Below are 14,525 nucleotides of genomic sequence, written 5' to 3'. Positions count from 1 at the left end.
CCCAAAAAATCCAGTGAGTTGTTTAGCTGGTGTAAGTGACCTAAAATGCATTGTGCTAGTCCCATTCAGGCAACTTGAGAAGCAATTGTCTACAAACATTTCTGGTTGTGCCCTATGCAGTCATCATGTATAAGCTACTTGTTTCTAATTGCAGATAATAACCATGATGATGCACTTCATAAGGAAGATTTTCAGTCTTCTATGTGAAATGAAGTGACCCTCATTTGGAGTAACAAGCATGCAAGCGATGATTCTCACACTTGTTTTCCTTGTTTTCTTGTCTTTCTAGTGGGCTGTTCATTGCAATGATTGTGAGTCTCCTTTTCCTTGTGTTACTGAGGTTCACGGCTGGGGTTCTCTTCTGGATTTTCATCTTTGGTGTGATTGGAATTATAGGTTATGGTAGGTTTAATCTTCCAGCTTCTGAGGCTATTTTTCTTTATTGTTTAAATCTGGGCAAGGAATATCTGTAATTACATCAAGTAAATGGTAGAATTTGGAGAGTTAATGCCTAGTTTTAGACACAGTTATGCTAAGAAGGGCTTAAATAGCAATGAAATTTAGTAAGAAACCAGCTGTGCTGATACTTAGCAACAGATGTAGTAGGCTGAATTATCAGCATGCTTAGCCTGTATTCACTTGTACTGGTATTCCTTTCCTATAGATGCAATTTAAGAATTGACTAGTCTCGCACTAATTTTTTTTTTCTTACCTGACAAACTGAGGGCAAAGCATGTGGCTTACAAGAGATTTCTAAAAAAAAAACAGCCTTGTCTTTGCACTCTTCAGAAACACTTACTTAATACTGATTTTTTTTTTTAAAGGCATCTGGCATTGTTACTGGGAGTATGATCATCTTAAAGGAATACCTGGGTCAGACCTCACTGTTTATGATATTGGATTCCAGACAGACTTCAGAGTGTACCTGCAGCTGAGGCAAACATGGTTAGCATTTAGTAAGTGCCCTTTTAACTTGGAAATAAAAAGTAGGTCTTCTTGGTCCTCATCTAGAACGCATCATGATTGACATGGCTTTCCTTTTTTGTGACAAGCTACATTGACTTAGCAGCTGAACTGGAATGAGGCCAGCTTTAAAGAAACCTGAGTGTGTATTACTTCATGGGGGACCATATCAAAAATAGGTGCTGAAATGTGTGCTACAAAAACTTCGTTCTGAACAAAGTCCGTGGCTCTGAGCACCACAGTGGTCATTTGCCCACTGCAGTTCTGGTGGCTAGGGCTACTGATCATGATTTGGATCACAATTTACCATCACCTGTGACCACCTGGGTCTGGATTCTGAGACTATGTTGAAGCTGTGGAACCTGAAGCCAATTCACATGTCCCTTTGCAAACCTCCAGACAAGCCAAGGCTCAGGGAATTTGTCACTTTTGTTGTTTTGTCTGCCTACAAAACTTCTTGGTTTTCAGCTGAGGGGATAGGTCCTACTGTGTGCAACTGTTCACAACTGCTGGGCTGGTTAATTATTCCCTACTTGTCTGAAGCACCTAGAATGAATGGATATGTCTCAGAGGGGGAGCACATACCAATTTACAGAGGCAGCATAATTATTTGTTTATTGATAAATCTGACTTTTTCTGTTTGCTTGTTTACAGTGATAATACTGTGTGGTGTTGAGGTCATAATCATACTGATGCTGATCTTCCTAAGGAATCGGATCCGTATTGCTATTGCACTGTTAAAGGAAGGTAGTAGGTACGTTTGTCCAATTTATTTTCAATTTTGTTAAATGATTACTAGAGTACACTCTTCTTGAGGTTTGTCTTGCACTAGCAAGGGCAGAGAGTTAAAAAAGCCAAGTCTGGGTTTGTTGACCCAGGCATGTAATATAAGGGATATCAGTTCTCTGTGAATGGGGTTGTGCTTGTAAGAGATTTCTCTTTTGCAGTAAGACATGTCTTATGCCTCAGCCCCCTGCCCTCAGAGTACATATACTGCTAGTGGTACCATGGATCCTCATTGCAATAAACTGTATCAGCAGAAATGCTAAGTGTGCTATACTCCATGATCAGACATTGTAATATGGTGCAGTCCAATATACTTATTTTCAGATCTGAGTAAAGAAGCAACCAGAACAGGAAATGAGAGCTGAAGGCCTAGGAGACCTCCTCCTCATTTTGTGTTTCCTGAATACACAGACTTTGTTCACAGGGGTTCCTGTTTTACACAGTGACAACATTTAGTTCTTATTTTAAAAAAATGGGAAAATAACAAAGGAGAAAATGGACTTAAGACATCAGTCCTTTGGATTTCAATGCAAATAGGCTGAGGTCTCATATAGGCCTTAGAAGAGCTCTGTTACTAGAATGCATAGAGTTAGATCTGAGTTTATGTGTGAAGTTCTAGTTTTCTATGTCTTGCTTAACATTGTGGTTCTCAGGAATCTGGGTTTGGGATTTTTGTAATGGGATTAGGAAATACTGAAGTTCTGTGTTCAGGTAGGTACCTGTTTCCTGTCTTATGCTGCTGTGCAATTAGAGCATAGCAATTAATTCTGGCAGAGCTAAATTATACTCTTGAATTCGTGTTCATTAAAATCCAGAAACACTTCTAACACACAGCACTTTTATTCGCAACCTTGGCAGGTAGAAAGATTCCAGGAAGTTCATAAACTTCCTGCTGAGAAGTAATAACATTCTATAGTTTTCCAGCAGCATGGAAAGGTCACATGAGGGTGGTGGTTTTCCTCTCATGCATATTGCAGGAGATGAAACACTGCATATAATTACTGTAAACCTAACAGACCATCCCCTATATTCAGGAAGATGAAAAATAAGCTGCTAATGACTGGAAATCAAATTACTTTTTAATACCTTTTAACTACTTTTTAAAAAGTATTGCATTTATAATGCTAATAATTGACTCAAAATCCCTAGTTAGAAAAAATTGCCAGTTGTTACTCAGCTTGTTGAAGTAACTGTCCATGGACTTAGTGGTAACTAAGAAGCCCACAATGAACTGCAGAATACTGCTGATATGTAGGGATTATTTCTCAGACTGCTTAGGGCTGTGTCCTCCTGTGTGACTCTTAATGGACTTGTGCATCTCTAGGCTCAGAGTTGACATCTTGCTCTTACCCTCTTGATGGTGTGTGACAGCTCCCTTCCTTTCTGCCAAGCATTTACTGGTTTAGCAGCAGGAACTGAGTAAATTTGTTGCCTTTTACATTCGGGAAACTGCCTCTTGTACAATAAGTTGCATCAGAAGTGCCACAGGTTATAGGAGAGATATTGGATATAATAAGAGCTAAAGGCTTGTGATAAGCTTACAGGGTCACTGGAAAGAAAATTTAGAGTAACAGGAAGAGACAGATGACAGGAGTGTGAAGAGAACCAAACTGTAAGGTTCAGTGAACCTCATGTGGTCTCTGAAATCACATCTAGTGAGATACCGAGTTGGAGGTGTTTGCCTCCAGGATAGATGCAGTTTACCCAGGGGGACTGCATCAACTTCCTCTCTTACAGAGGAGTTATCCGTGGCAGGGCAGGAATTGCCATGCTCAGGTTCCTGCTCACTAGTCTCATTTTAGGCACAAGCAGTAGAATGTCATCCTCTAAAACATCATGTGTTAGATGATGTTAAAAGGAGCTTTCTAAGCTGTCCACAGTGGAAGACCATTATTCTTTCTGCCTGCCAAAGGTGTGCACCACTCATTTATGACACATATAAGGAAAGTCACACAGTCACAGGAAGGGGTTAGCATGTCCTTACATAACAAAGACAAGCTGACTGTCTCTGCCCCCAGATAGTTTTATTACTTACTGCAGGGAAGGGCTTGTGAACAGAGTCCTCAAATACAACATAGCAAGAAGTAAATTCAGGTGTGTAGGAGCTGAAGAAAGAGCACAGGAGCTGTACAGAGTGGGACATGGGTATAAGGGGAATGTCTGCAGCAGTCAGAAAAGAGACGTGATTGAAACGGGTTTGTGACCTAAAAGAGCTGGATCTGTGAAGCAGTAATGGAGAAGGAGAAAGTAGAAGACAGGCTTGAACAAGTCAAATTGAGAAAGTTGGCTGTAGTGCTGCTGATAAAGGTGCAGTGGTAGAAAAGACAAACTGGAGATGTGAATACACTTGAAGAAAGAGCCCTGCAGTATTCTGAGATCTCACCACAAGATTGTGCTACCACTATCAACGAGCAGCTCAGAATAAAAAGGCTGACGCTAGAGGAGGACTGATAAAAAGGTTGTTTCTTAAATTGTTGTAGCTTACTGATACATTTTGTTTCTTTAATAGGGCTATTGGCTATATAATGTCTACTTTGTTTTACCCGATTGTCACCTTCATACTCATTGCAATTTGTATTTCCTATTGGGCTGTGACAGCTGTGTATCCTTCTGTCTGTGAACCTCTCTGGAGGAACAGTCTTCTGGTCTGCAAGACCAGATAATTCTCTGATATTTCAGATTTACCAAACCATCAGTAAAGGGAGTTTTGGTCACTTGTCACTTGCTGCACTCTTCCTTATTGCACATTTACATGTGATGTACAAATTGGACAATGAAATTTATTTTATTTACAGGAACTTAACTAAAATTCATGCCGGGGCAAGGGGATCATACAAAGCCTTATGTACCATATAAGGTTGATTTTAAGGGGTAAAAAAGACCCTTAGTAGAGAGTGAATGTGGCCTTTAATGTGCTTCATGCTCTACAGGCCAGATGTTAATGGTCTCTTAGTTCGCTGGGGATGGTGTCTATTTCCACCAAAATACAAACCGTCACAGAACTACTGCATAATCTCCCATATCAGTGGTAGATATGCAGGAGAGACTGAGTCAATTTTCAGGGTTATTTCCCTTGCCCATTCTGGTCAGGGTTTATTACAGCTCCAGGATGGAGTTTGCCTGAATTCTTTAAGTTACAAGAGTATTCAGTCTCTGCATAGCAAGAGCAGTTTTTCTGTGTCTGTACAAGTTCTTTAGAGCTAGCATACACCCACTGCAGAATCATAAGTTGCTTAAAGCCAGCAGTTGTGTGATTCCTCCTTAATATATTATATTCAGTTTTCTGGCTACATCAGGAGAACCTGTGTATAAAGTAATGGCTAATCAAACACTGTGCAAGTATGCAAACCTGACTTGTGACCCAGAGGTAAGTGTAACAAATATTTACCTATAGTGAGAGCTATACTAATTGTGTTCATTAATCACCATTAAACGCACTATTAGTAGAAAATGTGCATGTTTTAAGTAATGATTCCTCATATTAAACCTGAAGATAGTACCTAGTGTTCAGATAAGGCATCAAAGCAGTTTATAAAGATATAATAATTTTTCTGCTAGGCTTTTCTTTAAGTCAGGTAAATATTAACCATTCTAACTTACAGGGTCAAGAAGGAAGATGGAGAAATAAGGCTTTATATGGAAAGGTGGTCTTGTATTTGTAAGGATTGTATTTCATTGTTCTCCAACAGCAGTGGCAAACTTTGAAAGCTGTGCATCAAACTTGCCCAAGGACCAGCCATGTTTTGAAGGAGAGGTTTAACTTCTTCCAGTACAGCAATGACCTTTATGATGCTCAAAAATATTTGTATGTTTTGTTTTGTTTTTTTTATTTTATCTTGAGTCAAATGTTTTGACTTGACTGTAGAGCTGAATATTAGTAATTTTTGAAAACTAGAAATATTTATCAAATGATACATCAAGGTTGTTTTCAGGTGTTCAAATTTCAGTGTACTGATGTGGTTATGTATACCCTGCTGATGTCTGAACACTAAAAAAGAAAGAGATTAGAAACTGATAGGTTTTAAATCATGCCCAAGCTAAGCAAGTACATGAAGTGAACAATAGATATAGGGAAAAGTTATTCAGTGTAAAAACTACTCCTGTTTTAATACTCTGAGAAAGGTAAGTGAAGTTGTGACTACATCACAGCTTGTGTGAAACAGCATAGCTTAGTTGATTTCAGTTGTGGTGATTTACCCAAACTGCTGATTTGGCCTCTTATTTTCAAATAGTTTTTTGTTACTGTTAAAACATAAGCAGGTTTTCTTTAAGAAAACTGAAGTGTTTAAGTATCTTGAAAGTAGATTTCTCAATTTCAGATTCCATCTATGTAGTTTTCAGCCATATGTTGAACAGCTCTTTTTGCTAACTACTATGAAGTTAAGCATCTGCATAAGACATTAGTATGGATCCTTAAATATGTAAACAGGTTACACAGTATTGCTGTACAGTACTGAGTAAGCTAATGAAACATCAAGCAGAATTATGTTATTTGTATTAAGCTGCTAATCTTCAGAGACTGTTTACACAGAATTCATTGCTTATTGTCTTGTTTATTTTTCTTTCTATACAGACTTTTAACACAACAAATGTAACTAAATTGTGTCCAGGTGCGCAGTGTACTTTTGCTTTTTATGGAGGAGAAAGCCTGTACCATAAGTACATCTTCATCTTCCAGTTAGCCAATGCCTTTGTCTTTCTCTGGCTGGTGAACTTTGCAATTGCACTGGGCCAGTGTACCCTTGCTGGTGCCTTTGCCTCTTACTACTGGGCCTCACGAAAACCAGCTGATATTCCACTGTGGCCACTCTTCTCTTCATTTGGACGAGCAATACGGTGAGAGTGTGGAACTGTATGTCAGCTTTGTCATGTTCTAAAGTTGTCTTTTTATATCTAGGGAAGCCCTACTTAGAATACCAAATTAAAATGATTTGTCAGTGTTGTGGTTTAACCCCAGTGGGCAGCTGGACCCTACCTAGACTCTCACTCACTCCCTCTCTGTGGGATGGGGAAGAGAATCCAAGGGGTAAAAGTGCAAAGATGTAAGGGCTGAGATAAAGACAGTTTAACAGGGGAAGGAAAGCTGCACAGGCAGGCAAAGCAAAGCAGGGAATTCATTGACACCTTCCCATTGGCAGGCAGGGTCCAGCCAGTCCCGGGACAGCAAGGCTTCACCACACCTAGTGGTGACTTGGGAAAACAAGCACCATAACTCCAAATGTCCCCCTCTTCGTCCTCCTTCCCACACCATGTGGTGTCAGCTGTCCAGGCTGTGTCCCCTCCCAACTTCTTGTGCCCCCTCAGCCCTCTCACTGGTGAGGGTGAGGAGCAGAAGAGGCCTTGATGCTGTTTGTCAGGAGCTAAAAAGTTGGTGTCTTACCAACACTGTTTTCATTACAAATCCAAAACATAGCACTATGCGAGATACTATGAAGAAAACTAACTCTATTCCATCTAAAACCACGATGGTGCAATCAGGAAAATGTAACTGTTAGGGGGAGGCTGAATCCTATAGCCTGGTAGCAGCAGGGGCCCTGCAGCTCTGTGTCACCAGGTCCCCTCAGTTACAAGGCTGGGAACACTGTGGTGTTCCCAGCAGTGCAACACCCACATACACGTGTGCACCACACATACAGCTGACCCCACAGATCAGCAGATAGACACACACAGCACTCACACGAACACCACCAACTCTGGAGGATCAGGATGAAGGTCCATTGGAATATCTAATTCCCACTAGTGGACCTTTCCCAGTTCTAATTTTATTTATTTACATATAGACACATACACACATACGTATATAATTCTACATACACACATATGCACAGCATAACAGCATTTTATCTTTTTTAGATACCATACAGGTTCGCTGGCATTTGGAGCCTTAATTCTTGCAATTGTCCAGCTTATTAGAGTAATACTGGAGTACTTGGATCACAAACTGAAAGGTGAGATTTATGAATCCACTCTAGATTATTGAGATCTCCTTTGGTAAATTACTTCCTTTTCCAAGATGTTTTTTGGCAATGAAGAGAGATTACTACCACATTATTTTTGGCCATTATAGTTCAATTGGAAGCCAGTGAATTTGTGCTAATGTACTCAAATTGAGTCTTGTGTCCTTGGGAACTTAATTCAGAGGGGGATGTGGATCTGATCTTGACAGCTAGTAAGCTGCTGAATTTGGTTGAGAAAAGAGCCCACATGTAGAGGAAAACAAATAATGTTCTTGCTTTTGTTACAATTTAAAATTTTTTTTCTGAGTATCTTTCTGTGTTCTAAAGACTGTTAGTAAGTTCTGTGTATGATGCACTATCTTGTTTTTTCAGGTACACAGAACTCCTTCACTAGATTTCTCCTCTGCTGCCTCAAATGCTGTTTCTGGTGTTTGGAAAAATTCTTAAAATTTATAAACAGAAATGCCTACATCATGGTATGTGATGTCTCTTCATGTGGTCTCCCTTATCTGGAATGCTAAATTACCCTAGCTACTACTAGTTGGTCAAGAACCAGCAGTACTAGACTCTGTTGACTATATAATGGAAATGCATGTTGCCCTGCCATGAAAAAGTAAGGTTGTTTTTTTTTCCCTTCTTCTAAACTCAGCCTTTTTTCATGCCTGTCCTTGTCCATTTCTCTCACTCCCCAAAGGAAGTGGGAAGGAATGGCATAACCTGTTAACTCCTCCTCTGATTCAGCAATCTAAACTCTCATTTCATCAGTATTATCTTATTTCATGTTGCATGTTGATAATACTTCTGTCTGGAGGCAGCATTTCAATAAGGAGGCAGGAAAAGATGTGGTATCTATATTTCCTGCTGGAAGCTAAAAGCATGAATTTCATGAATAGCAGCAGTGGTTTCTCTAAAATAACCCTTCATAGCTTCCAGAAGAGAAATTACAGATTTTCACCTAAATAAACATACACAGATTTCAGCCTAGGATGTTCTGACTTGAAGCAGTATTGGTGAACAGTTGGAGACTTGTTGTCTCAAAGGAGGTACCTTGTTCTAGTATATCGTGCCCTTGCGGACACTGTTCCAGGAAGAAGAAATGGTTTTGTTCCCAAATAATTTTAGCTGCTTTACTTTTTGCTGATATAAATCCACTGACTTCAATACTGGTATTGCTGATTCCTTCTTAAGTGAGAGCAGTGCCAGGTCCAAGGAGATACCTACAAGAGTCAGTGCCCTTCTGCCCTACTAGTGCATCTTCGTTTCTAGTGTGGATATATATACACACTATAAATCTAGTGTGGATAACTAGCAAAGCAAGAGGAATTCCTCAGCAAGTACCTTATTTGCTCTGTTTGGCAAACTAAGTACTGATTCTACTGCCTGAAAGGTCACCAGTGGTGGCAGAGTGGTGGCCAGGTGTTTTGAAGGGGAAGCATTGAGAGGGAGCAGGTGACTGGGGGGAGTACTTTATGTTCATTTGAGCCTTGTATGTTCAAGGCCTTGTATAAGAGAGAGCTATGCATTACACATAGTAAGATTCTGCATGTAAAGTGATTTCCTGATTATTTAAAGTACTTAACAGCAACTATTATTTTGCAGATTGCCATATACGGTAAGAACTTCTGCACCTCAGCGAAGGACGCGTTCTTTTTGCTCATGCGGAATGTGGTGAGGTAAGTGGCCATCTCCCAGTCCTTGAAAATTTCAGTGATTCCTAACATTGCACTCTGAAGACACACTTCCTTCCTCTCCCATGCCCCCTCCAAATGTTACTCTGAGCTGCTTCAGTCCTCAGACGTATCCCTTGTTTCCTCGTTTTGCTGTGTAACATCAGGCTGTCCAGCACAGTAACCTGTGAAAAGTTGATGGTAACTGGACGGTTTATATGATTGTGCTTGTAAATTTGTAAGCACCTAGTAGGTTGTAATAGTGCCTCCAAGGAACCAGTGAAGTGCTGGGAGGAGATCTGTGTATATACAGGAGTGGGGTGCATATTGTCTGCCATATGTGTGTTTCTTGAGATTTGGTCCACTCACTGTCTGGGAAAAGCTGAGCAGAAAGACCTAAATCTTCAGATTCATCCAGAAAGCTTATGGGGTGTCAGAGAGTGGCAGTGAAGAAGTGAGAATACTTTTCTTTCAAAACCTGTATCTTTAACATAACCAGTTCTCCCCTGTTGCTGGGAACTCCCCTATCCCTTTTCCCTGCTATCAAATCTGCTGCCAAACTCCCTGTTCTCATCAGTGCTTTTCTTCATTGCTCCTGGCTTTTCCTGTACTACTGTGAGATCAAAAAATAATGGGAAAGTAACTTAGGAGCAGGCTGTGTTGATGCAATAGCAGACAATCTAATTACCAAAAAAGGGACACAGTAAAACTGGTTAGGTGGTTTAAATTAAGTGAAGGACTGGGAGGAGGAGAGGAACTGGGGGAAAGGCTGAAAGAGGAAAATGGAAAGGATGCTTAAGAAAGAAGGGGAAAGGACTGGAGGATGGAGTGCATGCACTCTGTTACCCTGTGCAAATACCAGTGTCATGGTGTCAACACCATGTCGTGCCTGTGCAAAAGGAAAAAAAGCTGCCTTCAGTTCCTTTCAGCTTCTTCGTCATGTTTTGTAAATTATTAAGAACTTTAAGGAGAAAGAATACAGATTTCTGGTTTGTGATGATTGTGTATCACTTGTCCTTTGATGAACAGAGTTGCAGTTCTGGACAAGGTTACAGACTTCCTTTTATTCCTGGGGAAAATTCTCGTTGCTGGTGGTGTAGGTAAGCTAATCAGTTTTTCCCAAACAGCATGTTCTGTTTTCTGGTACCTACAAGTATGCTTGCCATGTCCATATCTGCTTAGTTAACAGCCAAGGTTCTCATTGGTCTCACTATTTGGGAAGCTGTTCCTGTGTTCCTAGGACTTGCAAGATTGAAATAAAATAGATATTTTCTTTCTTTTCCCCCTTCTCTCGCCCCCACCCTCATCAGTGGTTGGCAGCATCTTTTCCGTAATTGCTTTTAGTGCTCTTGTGTGTGCTGCTGGCACGGGAACTTCTGCAGCCAAAGCCTTATAGCTGGATCAAACCAAATTCACATCCAACGAGCCAGACACAAACGGTTCTCCTTTCATGAGAACTTCACAAAATTGACAGTGAGATTCACCTGGTAGCAAACAGCACGCATACAAGAGGGGATGGTGCAGGTCTGCACAAGGTGGGCTTGGAGTTCTGTTATATTCAAGCCCATTATAGCTATGTGTTAGAGTAAAAGAAATAGAATATTTTTAACATTCTTACAGAGTTTTCTTAGTTATCAGAAGGAATCAAAATCTATTATTCATGTTTTTTCTGTGACAAAAGTGATTTAAAAATTTTTTTTAAAAAACACACTTTCAGCAATTTAGCAGTATTCCCTTACAGTTTTTCTGAATTGTCACAGCAGTTTTAAAACAATATTTTAACAATAACCGTATTTTGCATTCTGTATACTGAAAATATTACCAACAAATAATATTTTATATCAGAAGTTGAAAATTAGTACCAGGAACAGATCTAAAATATTTTGTAATTACTGTAATAATTTTCAAGCTGAGGTAGCAAATTTCATTTGAAACGTCATATACTCTGAAATTTAAGCCATGCAATACTCAAATTAATTTTTTTCACTTTCATTTAAAAAAGATCCACCCAATGGACTTTGTTATCCCATTCCATTGTCTTTTTTATCATTATTTATCAACTTTGCTAATATATCCAATAGAATGATGGAACAAAGGAAGTCATTGAAATCTTCCTGGGCCTATTTATATCTTTATGGTAATTGATTAATTTACATACATCTTCTGTCAGAATATGGATCCAGCAGATGATTAATATTGAGGAATTTATTGGTTACAAACCTTACTTAAACTAACCTTGTATATTTTGTCTGTTTTGTATCATCTGTTCTCCAGGTGTTAGTAGAGGGATCACTAATCTTCTGTGCTTCTTGCAGGTGTTCTTGCGTTCTTTTTCTTCACACAGAGAATACCAGTCTTTGCACAGGAAGCACCAACATTAAATTACTACTGGGTTCCACTGTTGGTAAGGCAACCATACAATTGGTACACTTAGGGCAGTCTGGGGTGCTCAGATTACTTGGGGCATGGGTCTGGTAACAGCTCCTGTTGTTATCCTCTCAATGCTGATCTGTCCACTGAAGTGAGGACTGATCTGCTGCACTCTGGTCCTCTGGACTCTTCAGGCAGAAGTGGCACTGCAGTGACTCTGCACCTTTAGAAAAATTAAGTTTCACATCTGCTTTGCTCAGACTTCCCAGACAGAAAAAGGCTGATGTGGAGGCACCAAGAGCTGTGTGGCTCCTAACAAAAGGGGCTTGTCATGCACCTCCTGTTTTTGTAGTCTCCCCAGACTCCAGAGCCTCTCCAGAATAAGCAACTCTATTGTCTTTTTTTTTTTTCTTCTTGTAGACAGTCATTATTGGCTCCTACCTAGTTGCACACGGTTTTTTCAGCGTCTATGCAATGTGTGTTGACACGCTTTTCCTCTGCTTCTGTAAGTACGACGTTTTCTTTCACTAATACCTGCAAGTCATGGGAAGTAGAAAACGAACTTATCCATTCCTTAAAGAATTGTGGTGACATGCTGGAAGGCTGTGAGAAACTAACTGCTGCTGCTTTTCGGAGTGGCTCCTTGATGCATTCTTCAGTGCAAAAGTGTTTTAGTATTCAAATTTAATTAATTTTAAGTAATGGTAGCTACATGGCTCATGGGGGGGTACCTGACATTTATTTTTCAGATGTTCTTTAACTTTCATTAACAGTTTGCTTGTGAGTGCTTTGTGAAACTGTTCACTGATCTGTGACTACTGCATTGCATACACAGGGCTGAACCCAGAGCAGTGTTTTAATCATGGCCTTCTGCAAGGAAAAAAAAAAGTAATATGTCTGCCTCGTTATGTTACATTTGTATTCTGGTTTGCTTCCCATGCTTCCATTCAGTAGGGGACCGTAGGGGATGACAATGAATATTGTGCATTTGTGGCAGCAAGTTTTCGAAATAATTTTTGTCTTGGGCAGTAGAAAAGGGTCCGATTTTAAACGTACTAAATCCATAGGTCTCTGTGACAAACTTTCTAGCAAGAAGTAGCCAAAATGCCAGGCTTCGGTGGAGGCATGATTGTTTCTGGAGATTTCCACCTATACTGCCAAGCCAAAGAACTGGAAAAAAAAAAAAAAAAAGATATTTTTGCTGTAATTTTAAAATGGCTAGTTGTTTGTGTCTCTGCTGTGTGTAAAACCTCTTCTGGTTGGAGAAAATAGAAATTTTACAGTGTCCTTCAGCAACAGTACAGCTAAATTGCCTTGATAGAGATTTTTATTGTAATGTTGAATCTTTTGCTTTCTCCTTCAATTCTCTGTGTGTGCGTGTGGTTGTACGGCTGTTTGCTCTTTTGGCTGTATAAATTCAGGTGAAGACCTGGAAAGAAATGATGGATCTACAGCAAAACCCTACTTCATGTCAGCTAGCCTGCACCGAATTCTAGGGAAGAAGGAACTAAGCCCTAAGAAGGCAGTGGGATAAAGTACACTAGGCCTCAACATCAAAACAATGTCACTTTTAAGCAAAATGTGTGTAAAGTAGGCAAAAGTAAAAACTGTAAATTATGCTTATGGTTAATGGCTGAATCTTTTTTCCTTTTGCTTATATCAAAAAAAAAAAAAAAGAGCAACATTGGTAACATTTAACTCATTTAAATGCTTAAACTAACAGCTTTGAAAACAAGGCCACGTTTTATTTAATAGAGTGCCTATGAGAAGGAAAATGTAAATGTAAAGCTTTTTTAGGTCTATAATGATGTTTTAATAACTTTTGTAATGCAAGTTGCTGCCTTAGATGACAGCAGTTTTGATAATGTTTCTTTTTATAAGTGTATATTTGTAAAAGAAATTCAGGCAATTTTTTGAAAGCACTAACATATTACCTAATTAGCCATAAAAAGATAGTTTGAGACTCTAGCTAAGCAGGATATGGTACTAAATTTGTAAATATGGTGCTATGATTGTATTTTTTGTACAAGCTGGTTCACAGCTATTTAAACTGTGATTATACATGCATTAATGATTCCCTACACTGAAAAATGTAGTGATATTTTAATCACATCCACAACTGCATCTTTCAAGAAATGAAGGTTCCCTTCAGGTCCCAAAGAAGGTAGTCAGAGAAGACTATAGTTGATACTGTTAAAGTGAAGTTTTCTGTGAGTTATGTTGAAGAAATGATGTAACTGAGAGAAGGTCCCACTGCACTTGTGATTCACACAAATGAGGTTTCATATGATACAAGATGGAGAATGTATAATTTTTAGCTGATGTCCAGGAGATGCACTTGTGTTAATGCCCCCCCTGTCTGTAATGAGTGTCTAATTGTGTTCTATATTATAAGGAAGCTGAGCTTCACTGAAAGGGAAACCAAATGCAGTCTTTCTCCTTGGACAAAAGTCTTGGCTGTATATGTGCACAAGGAATTCCATTGCTTCTGCCTAGCTCAGAAGGGCTTCTCAAGGAGACATTGCAATGGCCACGCATGTGCTGAGCCCAGGTGTGCTCTTTCTGTGGATCCAGGCTCAGAGTGGATCACAGTAAGGTGTTGATACATTGAACTTGAGTCTGCTCATGATACAGGATGAATTATTTAGCTACTGAAAGATGCTTCAAGAGATTTAGTTTGTTTTTTTAATTATTATTATTAAATTTGCCTGGTAATTAGTGCAACATCTGTTGGCACATTAACATTCTGTTCAGTTTTATGACCCTCCTGTTAGTGGAACCA

General features: G+C 39.5%; 1 protein-coding gene across 1 annotated transcript in view; it reads left to right on the top strand.

Moving 5' to 3' along the window:
• Window positions 1–13,419, top strand: part of SLC44A5 (solute carrier family 44 member 5) — a 57,630-nt gene extending 44,211 nt beyond the window's left edge. Inside the window, exons 10-22 of the mRNA XM_030454942.1 lie at window positions 290–402; window positions 825–956; window positions 1,618–1,717; window positions 4,259–4,351; window positions 5,029–5,116; window positions 6,323–6,585; window positions 7,603–7,697; window positions 8,079–8,182; window positions 9,306–9,379; window positions 10,403–10,473; window positions 11,689–11,777; window positions 12,164–12,248; window positions 13,165–13,419. Of these exons, the coding sequence (XP_030310802.1) occupies window positions 290–402; window positions 825–956; window positions 1,618–1,717; window positions 4,259–4,351; window positions 5,029–5,116; window positions 6,323–6,585; window positions 7,603–7,697; window positions 8,079–8,182; window positions 9,306–9,379; window positions 10,403–10,473; window positions 11,689–11,777; window positions 12,164–12,248; window positions 13,165–13,277 (1,420 nt within the window). The 3' untranslated portion in view covers window positions 13,278–13,419. The remainder of the gene's footprint in view (window positions 1–289; window positions 403–824; window positions 957–1,617; window positions 1,718–4,258; window positions 4,352–5,028; window positions 5,117–6,322; window positions 6,586–7,602; window positions 7,698–8,078; window positions 8,183–9,305; window positions 9,380–10,402; window positions 10,474–11,688; window positions 11,778–12,163; window positions 12,249–13,164) is intronic.
• The last annotated feature ends 1,106 nt before the right edge of the window (window positions 13,420–14,525 follow it).

This window comes from Calypte anna, chromosome 8, assembly GCF_003957555.1.
Source record: "Calypte anna isolate BGI_N300 chromosome 8, bCalAnn1_v1.p, whole genome shotgun sequence".
NCBI lineage: Eukaryota > Metazoa > Chordata > Aves > Apodiformes > Trochilidae > Calypte > Calypte anna.
This window is presented reverse-complemented; position numbering and strand designations above follow the sequence as displayed.